Raw genomic sequence first — 13,509 nt, 5'->3', positions numbered from 1 at the left:
TAATTTCCTGCCTGTCCTGGTGCCAAATGGGCCTCAGGGCAAGGGGTGGCATCTCCTAGGTCTGGGGAAAGCTGGGGTCGCATATCAAAGGTGGCAGAGACTTTGAAGCCTCTAACCTTGGTATGCTGTTTCTCTAGTCTTGCTGGAAGAAGTGTAAATGCCTCCTGCCAGAGCAGGCATTGTTCCTGACCTCTGAGAGCGGGGCTTTCACCTCCAAGAGAGTCAGAAGCGTGTCTGTGGTGGCAGGCTGGACTGTACCAGTCGGCCAGCACACTAGAGGAATAATTGGTTTCAGGGGGTACCTCTAAGGTACACCCTCTGGGTGCATGCATTAATAAACCCCTCACTGGAATCATTGTTGGTTTGTCAATATGAGGTGTTTGATACCAAACACCTTTAGTTTCAGTGAAGCCATCATGTAGCTGGGAAACCTGTACTCACCAGTGCACAGTACATATACTTAAGATGGCTTCCCTGTTTACTTGCAATGTCCAAGAATCGACTTAGACATCATAGGGGCATATCTGCTCGTGGTAATATAATGCACACTGCCTTAGAGCTGTAAGGCCTGCTATAGAGGTGACTTACAGATATTACATGCAGTGTCTGTAGGCATGGGACGCAGGATGTGTGCCATGTTGTGTCTTAACCATTGTCTGCACTGTTTCATGCAGTCTATGATGGCAGTCTGCATACGTGAGGTGAGGGTTTCCTTAGGGAGACACAATATATGCTGTAGCCCTTAGGGATCCTCTTTAGTACCCATGCCCTTGGTACCAGGGGTACCATTTACTAGAGACTTTCCGGGGTGCTAAAGGTCTTGCCAATTGGGGCACAATTTTATAATTCTAGGGAAAGAGATCTGGAACTGGGGGCCTGGATAGCAGCAACCCAGTGCACTTTTGTCAAAATTGCATCAGATGCTAGGTAAAAAAGTGGGGGTGGCCATGTCAAAATGGGGCACTTTCTAAAATCACTTATTCAAGGTCTCCTTTATCGACAGTGCTCTCCTGCCAACGCTTTTATATCAGTAAAGAAGCCACGTTCATTAGCTTTTGCCTTGAGCAACAGATGAGGATGCAGTGTGGAGAAGTGTGGCTCACTGGTTAGAGGAGGCAGACCTGGAAGCAGAGGTCAGCCCGGGACCAGGGTTCAATTCCCGGCTCGGCGGGGTCTTGAGTTCTAAAATGTCCATGGACTCGACAATTCTCGCTCCGGTGCCTACTCGATTCACGGGTTCACACTCTGCGACTCTGGGCAATAGCTTGCTTAATCTCCACAACGGCCCCTCGCGGCGGGATGCCTGGCTTTCACCTTGCGGATACCCTGCCGGGGTTATCTCACAGGGGAATACCAGGACGGGTTCCCTAAGCAAGCGCTTAGAAACCGCTCGGTGATTTGCGCTATATAAATTCCTGTACATTTACACATTTACATTTACATGCATAGCAGGCCATGGAAAAGAACGTAGCCACAATAAACATGTGTTCATAGTGACCCTTTGCACATAGCTTTAGTTTATAGGTTTTGTAAGCAGAATCTTGACCAGGCACTAGGTGGCATGATACCATTCACTTGTGATAGTAAAAAAAATAAACTAGTCACAGTAAAGCCATTTCGTCCTTCTATTGTGTTTATATTGGAAATACAGCAACATCAAATGTCGTCTGTGACATTCCACACTGCTCCTTCTTAGAAATGTGCCATTTGTTTGTTTGAATACATTAGTTCGAAAGATGGTCAGATCACTTATCACTTTTATCAAAAATGTTTGATCCATATTTCCCAAGTGACATGTTAACACTTTTGTACACGTGAGGACCTTGAAAACAAACAGCAGTAAATGAATATGGTGTTGAAACGTTGGTTTCTCTAAGAATCCAAAAGGTGATCACTTTTGTTTATCCATCAAATATTTCTTTCTGGCAGTGTTGTGGATCAGGAACTACTGTACCTCCTCTCTTCCTTCCTCCAAACTTATGGAATATCCAACCATAGACCAGAGGGACAGAAAACCTTTGTGCAACAGAATACCTATATGTTTAAGGAAAGGAAATGTTGAGCTGCTATGGATTTATACAGATCTGGGTTTGTAGACTGTTGTCAGTAGGTGGAGTTCTGGTGAGATTTGAGGGCAATAGCATAATGCCAAGACAATCGTATTTAAAATATTTGTGGTAAAGTCAGACAAAGGTCAGATCAAATGAAGTAGTAGTGGTATTGTGATCTGGCAGACTACATATATTCATTGTAGAAATATATCTATTATTTACTCTCTTGGTGCTTGTAATCTCTTACGTTTGCTTCGGTCTACTGATTGTGGCAGCACAATTTTTAATACTAGAATGACACTGGTTCAATAAATACTTATTGAAAGCATCCCCAACGTTTATTCTGTGTATTTCTCTGAGAACAAGTGAGCTTAGTGACTGAGCGAAACGTATTGTACTTTTTCCACGATCCCTGGGGGGGGGGCAGGGTTGTCATGTTCAGTGGTTGCCACAGACGATTCGCTCCTTGGTAAGGTTTGGGGGGTTATAGTGGCACTGTGAGCTACCTGGTCTATTGGCCAACATATCCTGCTGAGGTGTCCGGAAGCAGTCTTGACACCAAGCCCTTAGTTTATGTTGCGCAACAAAAGCAGAGATCCTTTGTATTTTTAAGAACTACATAAGAGTAAAGATTAGGAAATCTTACTGCAAAGCTGACATTTAATATCAACCCACAACATGTTGAAACTAGCATCATTAGACAGAACTTTACACAGTAAAGTGCAGGAAAACGAATATTTTGGCTGGTAAATGTATTTAGCATTATATAGTTTGAACCATCTACAGATCCTCCTTACCTAATTACAGACTACCATGACTAATTCTATACATTACTATTTTATGATTACCCAGCTGAGCACTTCACAGTATCATTTAGTTTTATGTATTGTCATTGTAGAGTGATGGTGCTAAGGGGAGAGAACTATTGAAGTATACATTTTCAAGAAATTAACTACTCTGCACAATATAGCTGGGCCCAAAAGTATCTTTATGTTGCCAAATGAGCTTTCAGTGCAGTGCGTGGTGAAGCATTCATTTGGTGCAGTGAAAGCGCATTTATCCTCCTTATAGAAATGAGTCTCTGCTGTTTTAGAACGCCATCTTTACTGTTGAACCCAGGCCTTGCTGATTTTCGCTGAACTGGATTATGCACGCGTAAGTGATGCTCCGAGCAGCTGGAGCATAGTGCTAGCAAGGATGGATTTATTTGCTCCTGACACTCTTGTCTCTCCCTGCTCAATTGACTGCATCTCATTTCTGCTCCCTGCTCCTCTTTTCCTGTCCCTCTCTCCCCTCCAGTGTGTCTCATTTACCTGTCTTCAGCCCATTTACCTTCCCCTATCCCATTACTCATTGTTTAGGTGTCACCATCTACAATAAGCGTTAAGCATATAAATAACCTGGACACAGGTGCTAGGACTTCAGTGTTACTGTGTGTGTGTGCCAGATAATAGGACGCTTGTGGTTGGATGGAGCTTTTGCTTGCCCAGAACAAGTTGCTTTCCATGTCCCTTCTCTCTTGCCATGTCCCTTGACCGGTCTCCATTAGTGCCCTCTTTGCTGTAGTATTCTCCGCAACTCCCCTCTATCCTACCAGAGTCCAATTTGATTTGCCCTCCTTCTTTTTCTGGTGCTGTTCCCTATTATCTGAGGCCCTGCTTTATTGACCATAGGTGTGACATTTACTGTCTAATAAAGCAGCCTTTCTAAAATTCATCTCTCTCCTTCCACACACTTAAGGGGCAGCAGTTTCACTTCTTTGCACGTCACCCAAAGTAGTTCTAGCATGCGCAGTGTTTAGGAACAGCTTCGGTGTAAGTCTGCTAGAGCTTAGGGAAGGGAAATGTTGAATGTGTCTGGCTATGTCAGCAGACGTTTGACTGCAAATGCTGAAAAAATCTTTTGGAAAATAAGAGCTCACATTGCTCTGCACCCTCCCCCAAGCACTAATGACGTTGTTTGGAATTGTGCAAATACAAATCCTTTGTAAACAATTGGTTGTATTAACACCTATGCAGTTAACAACGTTTAAAGTGACATTTGTATCTTCTTTGTTTAGTTTTCAGGGTTTTCTCACTAGTCCAGTGCTGCTAAGGTGTTTGTGTCCTGAAGCACCGTTGTCTGCTGCCCATTTGACTGTACGACTGCTGGCTGTTTTTGCAGAACATCAACCGTTAGCTGCTCAGCTTTGTTCCTCTTCAGGTATAAATGTTCTTTCTAGTGAGCTATGTTAAATTTTAAGTCCAAAAAGTAACCGCTTCTTACATAAAATGCCAATAACTGAGCAGGTAATGAAAACACAGCATTAGCAAAGTAGTAGCTACACTGACCCCAAGTACTAGGTGCTTGCTATAGATGGGGGTTTGGTTAGATGTGTTGTGGTAGGTCTTTGCTTCCAGTGGTCCACAGTCGGCTAGATCCTCCTAATCTGTTTAATCAGCTAAACAAATAAATGATCAGTACCTCGAACCTAATACTGTGGGATACTAGGACTACATGTGAATAGGACAATTTAACACCGTAAGGTATCCTATTGTTAGTGCACCCCAGCAGAACCAATATGACAATGTAATATATTATACCCAAGTTCTGAGAAACTCAGGCTTACCCATTTGATACTTAACATTTTCTGTCACAAATGTGGCACCAGATAAAGCAGTAATCCAAAAAATGTGTAGGGGAAGACTTGAAATCGGATTAATGAAGTTACTCATAAGTCCCAGACCATTAGCACATAAACGGTCTACGTCATCATATGTATCAATGGAGAAGTATAACACGTAACCCATGTGAAAGAAAGCAAATTTCCTTCTAACATTTGGTAAAATAGCTGGGGATAGATGCTCAGGAAGAAATCCAGACATGAGTAGTAAAACGGAAAAGGGGGCATCCCCAATTTCCAAAAGATAAGTTCCTCATGTAGTACTGACCAGACCCACAACCGCAATTGGAATCTGAACATGCTGATGATATCTTGGGCCCAAGTTGAATCAGGTGAGGGATTGAATTTATCTGGTTTTGTGTGGCAGATTGTATTTGAATACCCATAGGACCCATGCCCAGGAAGACTCCAAGGAAGGTAATGTTCCGCACAAAGTATTTTTTGGGATTTGAGCAAAAATGAGCTTGTGACTTTAAAAAACAAAAGCTGGTATCTTCTTTAATAAAACATATGATTGATAAAAACTCAGCAGACAGAATGCCTTGTTCCGAAACAATACGCGAGGACAACTCCACAGCCCTAGAAAAACATCTTGCAGGAATCTGTTCATTTTTCGGAATGTATAGTGCACATTAAACGTCAGCCCTTTACAAAGTTCTTTGAAATGGTACAGTCTTAATATGCCACATTTATAAATTAATATAATTTAGAAAAGTACAAAGTAGTTTGAGGAGGGTAAGGCATACTAACGAGCAGCAATAGACAACCATTAAGTCCTTATGAGGAATAAGCCCGAGAATAAGCCGGAACATTAAATAAAATAAGAGCGTGAGTTTGTTAACCCCTGGACAAAAAAAATGAGGACACAAAATGTAGCCCACTAAAATGTCAAAGCTTATGTCCTGGTAGTTAGAAAACAATATGGCAAAAACAGAGGCTCCTCAGTAAATCCAGACAGCACATCTGAACCAGTCCTCACAGGGATTCAGAATAAAAAGGAAGCCCCACTGCACTTTTCTGTCGTTCCATGAAAATATTTAGACCATTCATCTACTTCCCTTGAGAAAAGTTAACATATTTTTTACAAGTGAAAATGTATTATCGAGATTTTCCCTAATCAGACCTTACTCTAAAACTGTTTTGTGAATGGTACTCTGGATTTAACATTTGTTGCTGTTTAAAAATAAACTTTTAATCTTCTTTTTTTTTGAGAATCAATAACATTGGAATACGAATGCAGGAAGGAATACCACTCATGAGGAGTACTCTCTTCTTTGGATAGGTTTGACAAAGGATTGTAAGTTGTTTGTCATTGAGCAGGCTTATTTATTCATTCTAAAAAAAATGGTAGACTGCAGAGTACAGATCATATCTTATGTTTTTAACAGAAAGAAGAGAAGAGGTTAATAGAGAGGTGTCAGAACCCCATTAAGAGTGCCAAATGGTCAACCGGGGTTAGTGGGCACAATCGAGGTGATTGAGGCCATTTACTCCTTATGTCCCGGTGCCCGCCCTACTATGGATCCCCCTCAACTGGGTCAAGCACCCCCTGCTAAATTTTACTGTCAGTTAGGTAACGTAGCGCGAGCAGTAAAGACTTCCTCGAAGGGAAGTGTAGGTACAGATCGTTGAACACGACTCGTAGCTCAACGGGCACACAATAAATCAATGTCCAGTCAAATACTTATTTTGTTTAAAAGAAGTGTTTTAATTCTAATTCTACACATGCAAAGGTAAACCACATTCAATAAACAATAACAAAGTCCCTCCCTTGAGGTAGGCACCAAAGTATTTGTTAGGCCACCCCCGGGCTACCACGTTTCCATCTAACGGGTGTACTGTTATTTACCCACTCACATGCAGCAACATCCATGGTCAATAAGGTGTAGTCACTTAGCCTTCAAGGAGTGTTGTAAAAACCAAAGGCTGTATATCCCCGTGCCCTGGTAGGCCCAGTTCGCAGCTTACCAGCTCCGGCGGTATGAATCCTGGCACTGGTGAAGTGCAGTCCTGGTCCCGATCGTCAAAGTTAGGCTGCACGCGCTCACAAGTGCAGCTCTGACAGGTGCTGGCTCTCTCTCCTGAGATAAATAACGGTGATGGATCAAGCCCTGATCTTTGGACTGGGTAAGAGTGGTCTGCTCAATTCAGACACTCTGTTCATCACCACCCCCTTTTGTAAATCGATTTTGGCCACTATAGGTGTGGCAGGGTATACTCAGACATGAGTCCCTTTCTCACTGCTCCATCAGGATTCAAGCAAGCCGGGCCGAAGAGGCTGAAATGCCAGAAACCGGTCCCCGGTAGCTGGTCTCCTTTCTGGTAAAGAATTGGCTTGGTAGTTTAGTCTGCCCTGTTCCCATGATGCACTGGGCCAGGGACAGACTGATTTGCATATAGCCAGGTTCTGAGCTGGGATGGGGCAGTGAGATAAATAACGGTGATGGATCAAGCCCTGATCTTTGGACTGGGTAAGAGTGGTCTGCTCAATTCAGACACTCTGTTCATCACCACCCCCTTTTGTAAATCGGCTCTCTCTCCTGAGCCACGCTTACCAGGGTCCTGACAATCAGAGTAGCTCCAGCTCCAGGCATACGCAGTAAGTCTTGTTCTCTCTCTCTGGCATGGGGGCAGTCTCCTGAATCCGACCGCGTCTCCTCTGTTCTTGGGCTTCTCTTGTATACAAATCCTCCCTCGTCTAGGTTGTCTCAGCAATTTGGGTCACAAGTAACGACCTGGACGTCCGGCCTCAGCTCTTTCAGTGGCCTCTCCTGGTGTATAGGGGTCATTCCAACGAACCTCATTGTCCGATCACGCTGGCCTCCGGTTACCTCCTCCGCTGCTTATCCTGGCACACAAGGTCAAGGCTACTTCCCACACATGGCCGATGTCCCAATCAATGCGGCACAGATTCTTGGCACATGGCGGCCCCCCCTGGCATACCGAGTTACCAGCTTCCACAGCTAGGCACACGGGCAACGGCCCGATCGGTGAGGCACTGTCCTTTATGCACGGCGGCCCCTCCTGGCATATGGGGTCACCAAACTTCGCAGGCTTGACTCCACTCTGGATCTTGCTTCCTCCAACACGCTCCGTTCCCTCACTGGAAGACAAGTCTTGAGGAGCACACAGGTGCTGGTGCTCCAGACTTCAGGACAGGTGATCATGGTTTCCCTGGGTGATGTCCATCACCCAGCAGGGAGGCTATCAGGCTAGGCCCCAAGGCCTGGTCACAGGCAGAAGTCTTGCAGAGCTTCCCCTCCTATTGCCGCCTGGCTGGCTTCTCGGCAGATGACATGGTATGGGGTCTCAGAACCCCCTACTTTTTTTTAAACATTTTTCTTTATTGACATTTGGTTCAATATTGAAGGTGGTCATTCTATCAACTTACTTTCAATCTCAATTACTTACATCAGAGAATTCTAACCCGCATGTGTCTTTAATGAGACTCCCCTACTAATAGGTATTTTCCAGACATAAAATGTGATTTAAGGTGTGAATCTTTGAAGTTTTATGTTGGGGTTCTGCTTGTTTGATATGGACATCTCTACCCCTCATGCTTCCCTTTAAAAGATGTCTGTCACAGCAGGCAGGACTCTGAAGGTGATTAACCAAAAACGTGATTCAGGGGAGTGTCCAGAGTTCACACCTGGAAGTCAGCCACAGTGATCTGTGCATCGAAGGTTCATCCTGGGCCCCCAGCCCTACCCTTTCTGATTCCCTTATCAGCCCTAGCTCCCTCTTTTTGAGATTTGTCCAGGCCCGTTTTTTTATTTATTTATTTTTGCAAATTTATATAGCACGAACTCGACCAGAAGGTATTGGAATGCTTTACATAAGCACCAGTTATGTTATACAAGGACATGTTCAGGCACAGGGAGATACAGTGATTTGCCGAGAATCACAGGATGTGGACATGACCCTGAGGCTCAAACCTTAGTTTCCAGTATCAAAGTCAGCAATCTAGCCGCCAGACCACATCCTCTCCCCTTTCCTTATGATGTCACTAAATCAAAGAGCCCTTTGCAATTACACAGTGAGAGCCTAGCTGTCCCTCACATGCTTATCCCACCCAGTTTACATGATTGCAGCAGAGATTCCTCTACGCGTCATGTTTTCACCAGGCAGGCCTCTGCTTCCCTAAATGGAATCCAAGGTCCTCCTTGTAATGTATCGGTGCTGGAATTTCTGCAATCGGCATTAGTTCACAAGACACTCCACCGTCTAGTTTGGTGTGCCCATGTACCATGCTGCCACCAGCATTTCCACATGCAGCACACGCACTCAGTCTGAGCACACTGTTCGATACTACATTCTCTCTGTACTGCACCAGAGTATGTTCCTTGAAGCACCCTCTGCCAATGCCCACACATTTACCATGTGCACACTGTTCTGCACTGCACCCTCTGTGTAGTGAATGTCTTACGCGCTCACATGCGCTCAATACAGAGCCCTTCTACGTCAACCTGATGTAGTCCCAGGGTGAGTTAAACACACAGCAGTGAAACCTTTAAAAAGGTGTGTGATCCTATAGGTTCGAGGCATGTGGGCTGCTGAATTCATATCTGTGCATAGATCGCCGCCTAGTGTTGGGTCCGGATGATTGCACATTGTTGTCCTGGAAGAGTCTTCGAAGTATCACGAGATAGGTGGCTCCTCCCCTGGACTACAGTGCGCATGGGCATCGCCTCCATCCCCAGATTGTTTTTTTCCGCCATTGGGTTCGGATGTGTTTCGGTTCCCTCCGTCGGAACCGATAGTAGTTTTACTTTTCTACTTGAGACCAAAAGGTCTTTAGGCTGGGCGTCGGTATTGTTCCGTTCGGGTTATCTTATTCTCAGCTCCGAACACTCTCTGCCCCTCCGCGTGCTCTCGGCGCGGACGGGCCTACTCGACGCTCCGAGTTCCTGAACATGGAACGGACTCCGTTCAAGAGGTGCCCGGTGTGCACCTCCAAGTATTCGCACCTCGACGTGCACCCTGTGTGCAACAAGTGCTTATCACCGAACCATGACGAGGCCAGGTGCATGGCCTGCTCAAAGTTCCGGTGCAAGAAGACCCTGAAGCATCGTCGGGCCGCTCGACTCCAGGCCCAGTTGTCGGCGCCCCCTGCGCCCCCGCCGGACAACATCTTTGAAGCATTTGAAGACAGCGAGAATGTCTTTCAAGTTTCGGACTCTAGCCCTGCGTCGGAGGGAGAGGACTACGACGCGGAGGATGAGGAGTTTGATGAAGCCGGCGACGAGGTAGGGGACGACGATAGGGCCATTGCCACCGTGGGGGATAGCTCGGAGGAAGAGCACCCCCAGACTGCCTCAGGGGATACTCCCCAACATACGGCCCAGGTCGAGGGATCGCCTTCGGGCCTTACCCAAGACCTTGCTTATAGTCCAACTGCCCTGCCTCTCGGCCCGGCCGCGGACATTTCTGAGGAGCCACTCCCGTTGAAGAAAACGAAAGTGAAGCCATCGGGATCTACTCCATCGGTTTCGAAACCGAAAGTGAAAGCTCCAATGGTGGGGCAGAAGGCTCCAGAGGCGTCAACAACTAAAAAAGTCAAAATGGCCGACTTGAAGGGCCACGCCAAAATGGCCGACCCCAAGGCCTCGGGGTCGACGCCGAAGACGAAGGTGGCCGACGCGGCTGCGTCGGCGCCGAAGACGGTCGAGGTCGACGACCCAAAGAAGGCTCCAAAGAAGCGCCAAAGCGATTCCAAGGCTCCGGCTGTGCCGGCTCCGACAGTCGGGGCCAAAGATGGCAAGGTGTCGACTCCGAAGACGCTGCCCCCGGCAGACTCGACTCCCGACTCAGGGAAATCGCTTGAGACAGCCAAGCCCTCTCCGGCCTTAACGAAGAAGGTCGTGAATCCCTCCAACGGATTCGAAACGCTGAGGTTCCCGAACCAGAGGGAGTGAAGCCGAAGCCCGCATCAAAGCCGGCGAAGGCGCAAACGCCTATTCGCTACACCCTGCCGCCAAAGTCGGCGCCGAAGGCCTTCGCTCCGAAGCAAGGGGCGGACGTGCCCTTGAAGGAGACGTCGACGTCCAAAGCAGCGTTGGTGGTGTCGAAGCTTCGGCTCCAGCCACTCGCGGAGGAAGAGCGCCGAGAGGTCATCATCGACGCCAATACTGGGAAATTGTCCCTCCTCAAACGGAAAATCACCACGGAGCCAGTGCTAGAACATTTTCGGATTCCTCTTAAGAACAAGAAGGACTCGACGGGCGCTTCGGCCCCTATGGAGCCTTCGTCTCCCAGACATGTTGAACGTTCTCCAACGCGTTCTAACGCGGGGGAAGGTGACGATGAAGAGGAGGTCGAGTACAACTATCCGGCGTACTCGGATCCGGAGGAGGAACATGAACCCTGGTCGGCCGGAGCCGACCCAGATGACCCGCAATCGGGTCAGGAACCGCAGCTCTTTGCGCCAAAGACCTCACCGACGGAGGACTCTGCAGCCTTCAACGCCTTGATTGAGAGGGCTGCAGCTAACCATGATGTCGAGCTCCACTCAGATCCTGTGGATGTGGACTTTTTGTTTGACAACTTCTCAGTGGCCGAGAAGTCGGTCAAGACATTGCCAATGCTCAAAGGAGTGCTAAAGCACGCGCCGGAGGTCTTCAAGGAGCCCACTCGGGCGCGTGTCATCAATCCTCGAATTGATAAAAAATATAAGGCAGCGCCCTCGGATCCAACATACATCAAGGGACACTTGCCACTGGACTCTTTGGTTGTATCCAACGCTCGGAAGAGGGCAAATTCACAGACGACTGGTGACGCTCCTCCCCCAGACAAAGAGTCGAAAATATTCGAGGCCTCAGGGAAAAGGATTGCTGCACAGGCAGCTAACATCTGGCGTATTTCGAACACGCAGGCCCTACTTGCACGCTACGATAGGGCTCATTATGACACCCTAGAGGCACTGTTGCAGCACTTGCCTGACCAGTACAAGGAGGCTGGGGAGATGTTAATTCAGGAGGGCAAGCTGATCACTAACGCTTCCATCAAATGTGCGCTAGATGTTGCTGACACTGCCTCCAGGGCAATCAACACTAGTGTGTTGCTGAGGAGACATGCATGGCTTCGCATATCAGGCTTTAAACCAGATATCCAAACGACCATACTCAACCAAACAGTTAATCATGACCACCTGTTTGGCCCTGAGGTGGATGCGACACTGGAAAAAATGAAAAAAGACACAGACACTGCTAAATCTATGGGGGCCCTCCAATCTCAGCAGTTTCGGGGTGGTTCCTTTCGCCGCTCCAATTCCAGAGGCACCTCCAGGGGTCAAGCATCGCAATCCACCCAGTATTATAAAGGCAATACCCAGACCTCATACACAAACAAGGGTAGAGGTGGCTACAGAGGCAACAATGTCAAAGGCAGGGGACGTGGAAACAATAGCTCCAGGTCCACCGCCGCCAACAAGCAGTGACGTCTTGTCACTGCCCCCCGACCACTCAACACCGGTCGGGGGGAGACTCCAGCAGTTCCTGCCCGCGTGGAAATCCATCACCACGGACAGGTGGGTGAGATCTCTTATCCAGTACGGTTACTGTCTGGAACTTACTTCCATTCCACCAAACATTCCTCCAAGAAGCCGTCCTATGTCCGGCGAGCACTTGCACTTGTTGCAGCAGGAGGTCACAGTCATGCTGCAAAAAGGGGCAATCAAGCTCGTTCCACTGCAAGAAAGGGGAACAGGGGTTTACTCCCTGTACTTTTTGATCCCCAAAAAGGACGGATCACTCAGGCCCATCCTGGACCTCAGGCCCCTCAACTGGTATATTCTCTCGGAGCACTTCCATATGCTCACGTTACAGCAGGTTCTCCCTCTGCTTCAACAGGGGGACTTCCTGGCCACACTGGACCTAAAGGATGCATACTTTCATATCCCCCTGCATCCTTCCCACAGGAAGTATCTCAGATTCACAATCCTAGACCAGCACTACCAGTTCAGGGTTCTGCCGTTCGGGGTCACCACAGCGCCAAGAGTCTTTACGAAGTGCCTGGCGACTGTGGCGGCGCATCTGCGACGCCAGAACGTCCACGTATATCCTTATCTGGACGACTGGCTCATTCAGGCAAGGACAGAACAGCAGTGCGCAGACCACGTGTCCCGCACTATTCATCTCCTGCACGATCTGGGATTCTCGCTGAACTATCCAAAATCTCATCTCCAGCCCGCCCATGTACGGCAGTATCTGGGCGCGACGATAGACACGCTGGCAGCCACTGCGCAGCCAAATTCAGTGAGAATCGCCAGCATCCAGACTCTGATCCAACGATTCAGACCTCAGCACTCGCTTCCAGCGAAGGTGTTCATGCAGTTGATAGGCATGATGGCCTCCTGCATCTCCATCGTCCCGCACGCGAGACTACATATGCGTCCGCTTCAGGAGTGCTTGGCACGTCAGTGGACTCAGGCTCATGGGCAACTGACAGACCTAGTGTTGGTGAGCGGTCGGGCGATCAACTCTCTGCATTGGTGGAATCCACTAAACCTTTGCAAGGGCCGACCGTTCCAGGAGCCTGTGCCACAGATTATCCTGACGACGGACGCGTCTCTCCAGGGATGGGGAGCGCATGTACTCCATTACACGGTGCAGGGACTATGGACACTACAGCAGAGGAAGATGCACATCAACGTTCTGGAACTGATGGCAATCTTCATGGCTTTAAAGGCATTCAAAGTACATCTGTCCAACAAGGTTGTGTTGATCCGGACGGACAACATGACGGCCATGTACTACATCCAGAAGCAGGGAGGCACACACTCTCCGCAGCTGTCTCATC

The 13,509-nt window shown here is 47.8% G+C and overlaps 1 protein-coding gene across 2 annotated transcripts in view; it reads left to right on the top strand.

Moving 5' to 3' along the window:
* ATRIP (ATR interacting protein) overlaps window positions 1-13,509 on the top strand; it is a 310,304-nt gene that overhangs the window by 199,809 nt on the left and 96,986 nt on the right. For both annotated transcript variants that reach the window (XM_086938928.1, XM_086938927.1), the window contains exon 10: window positions 4,111-4,253. In XM_086938928.1, coding sequence (XP_086795054.1) covers window positions 4,111-4,253 — 143 coding nt within the window. The remainder of the gene's footprint in view (window positions 1-4,110; window positions 4,254-13,509) is intronic.

This window comes from Lissotriton vulgaris, chromosome 9, assembly GCF_964263255.1.
Source record: "Lissotriton vulgaris chromosome 9, aLisVul1.2, whole genome shotgun sequence".
Lineage (NCBI taxonomy): Eukaryota > Metazoa > Chordata > Amphibia > Caudata > Salamandridae > Lissotriton > Lissotriton vulgaris.
This window is presented reverse-complemented; position numbering and strand designations above follow the sequence as displayed.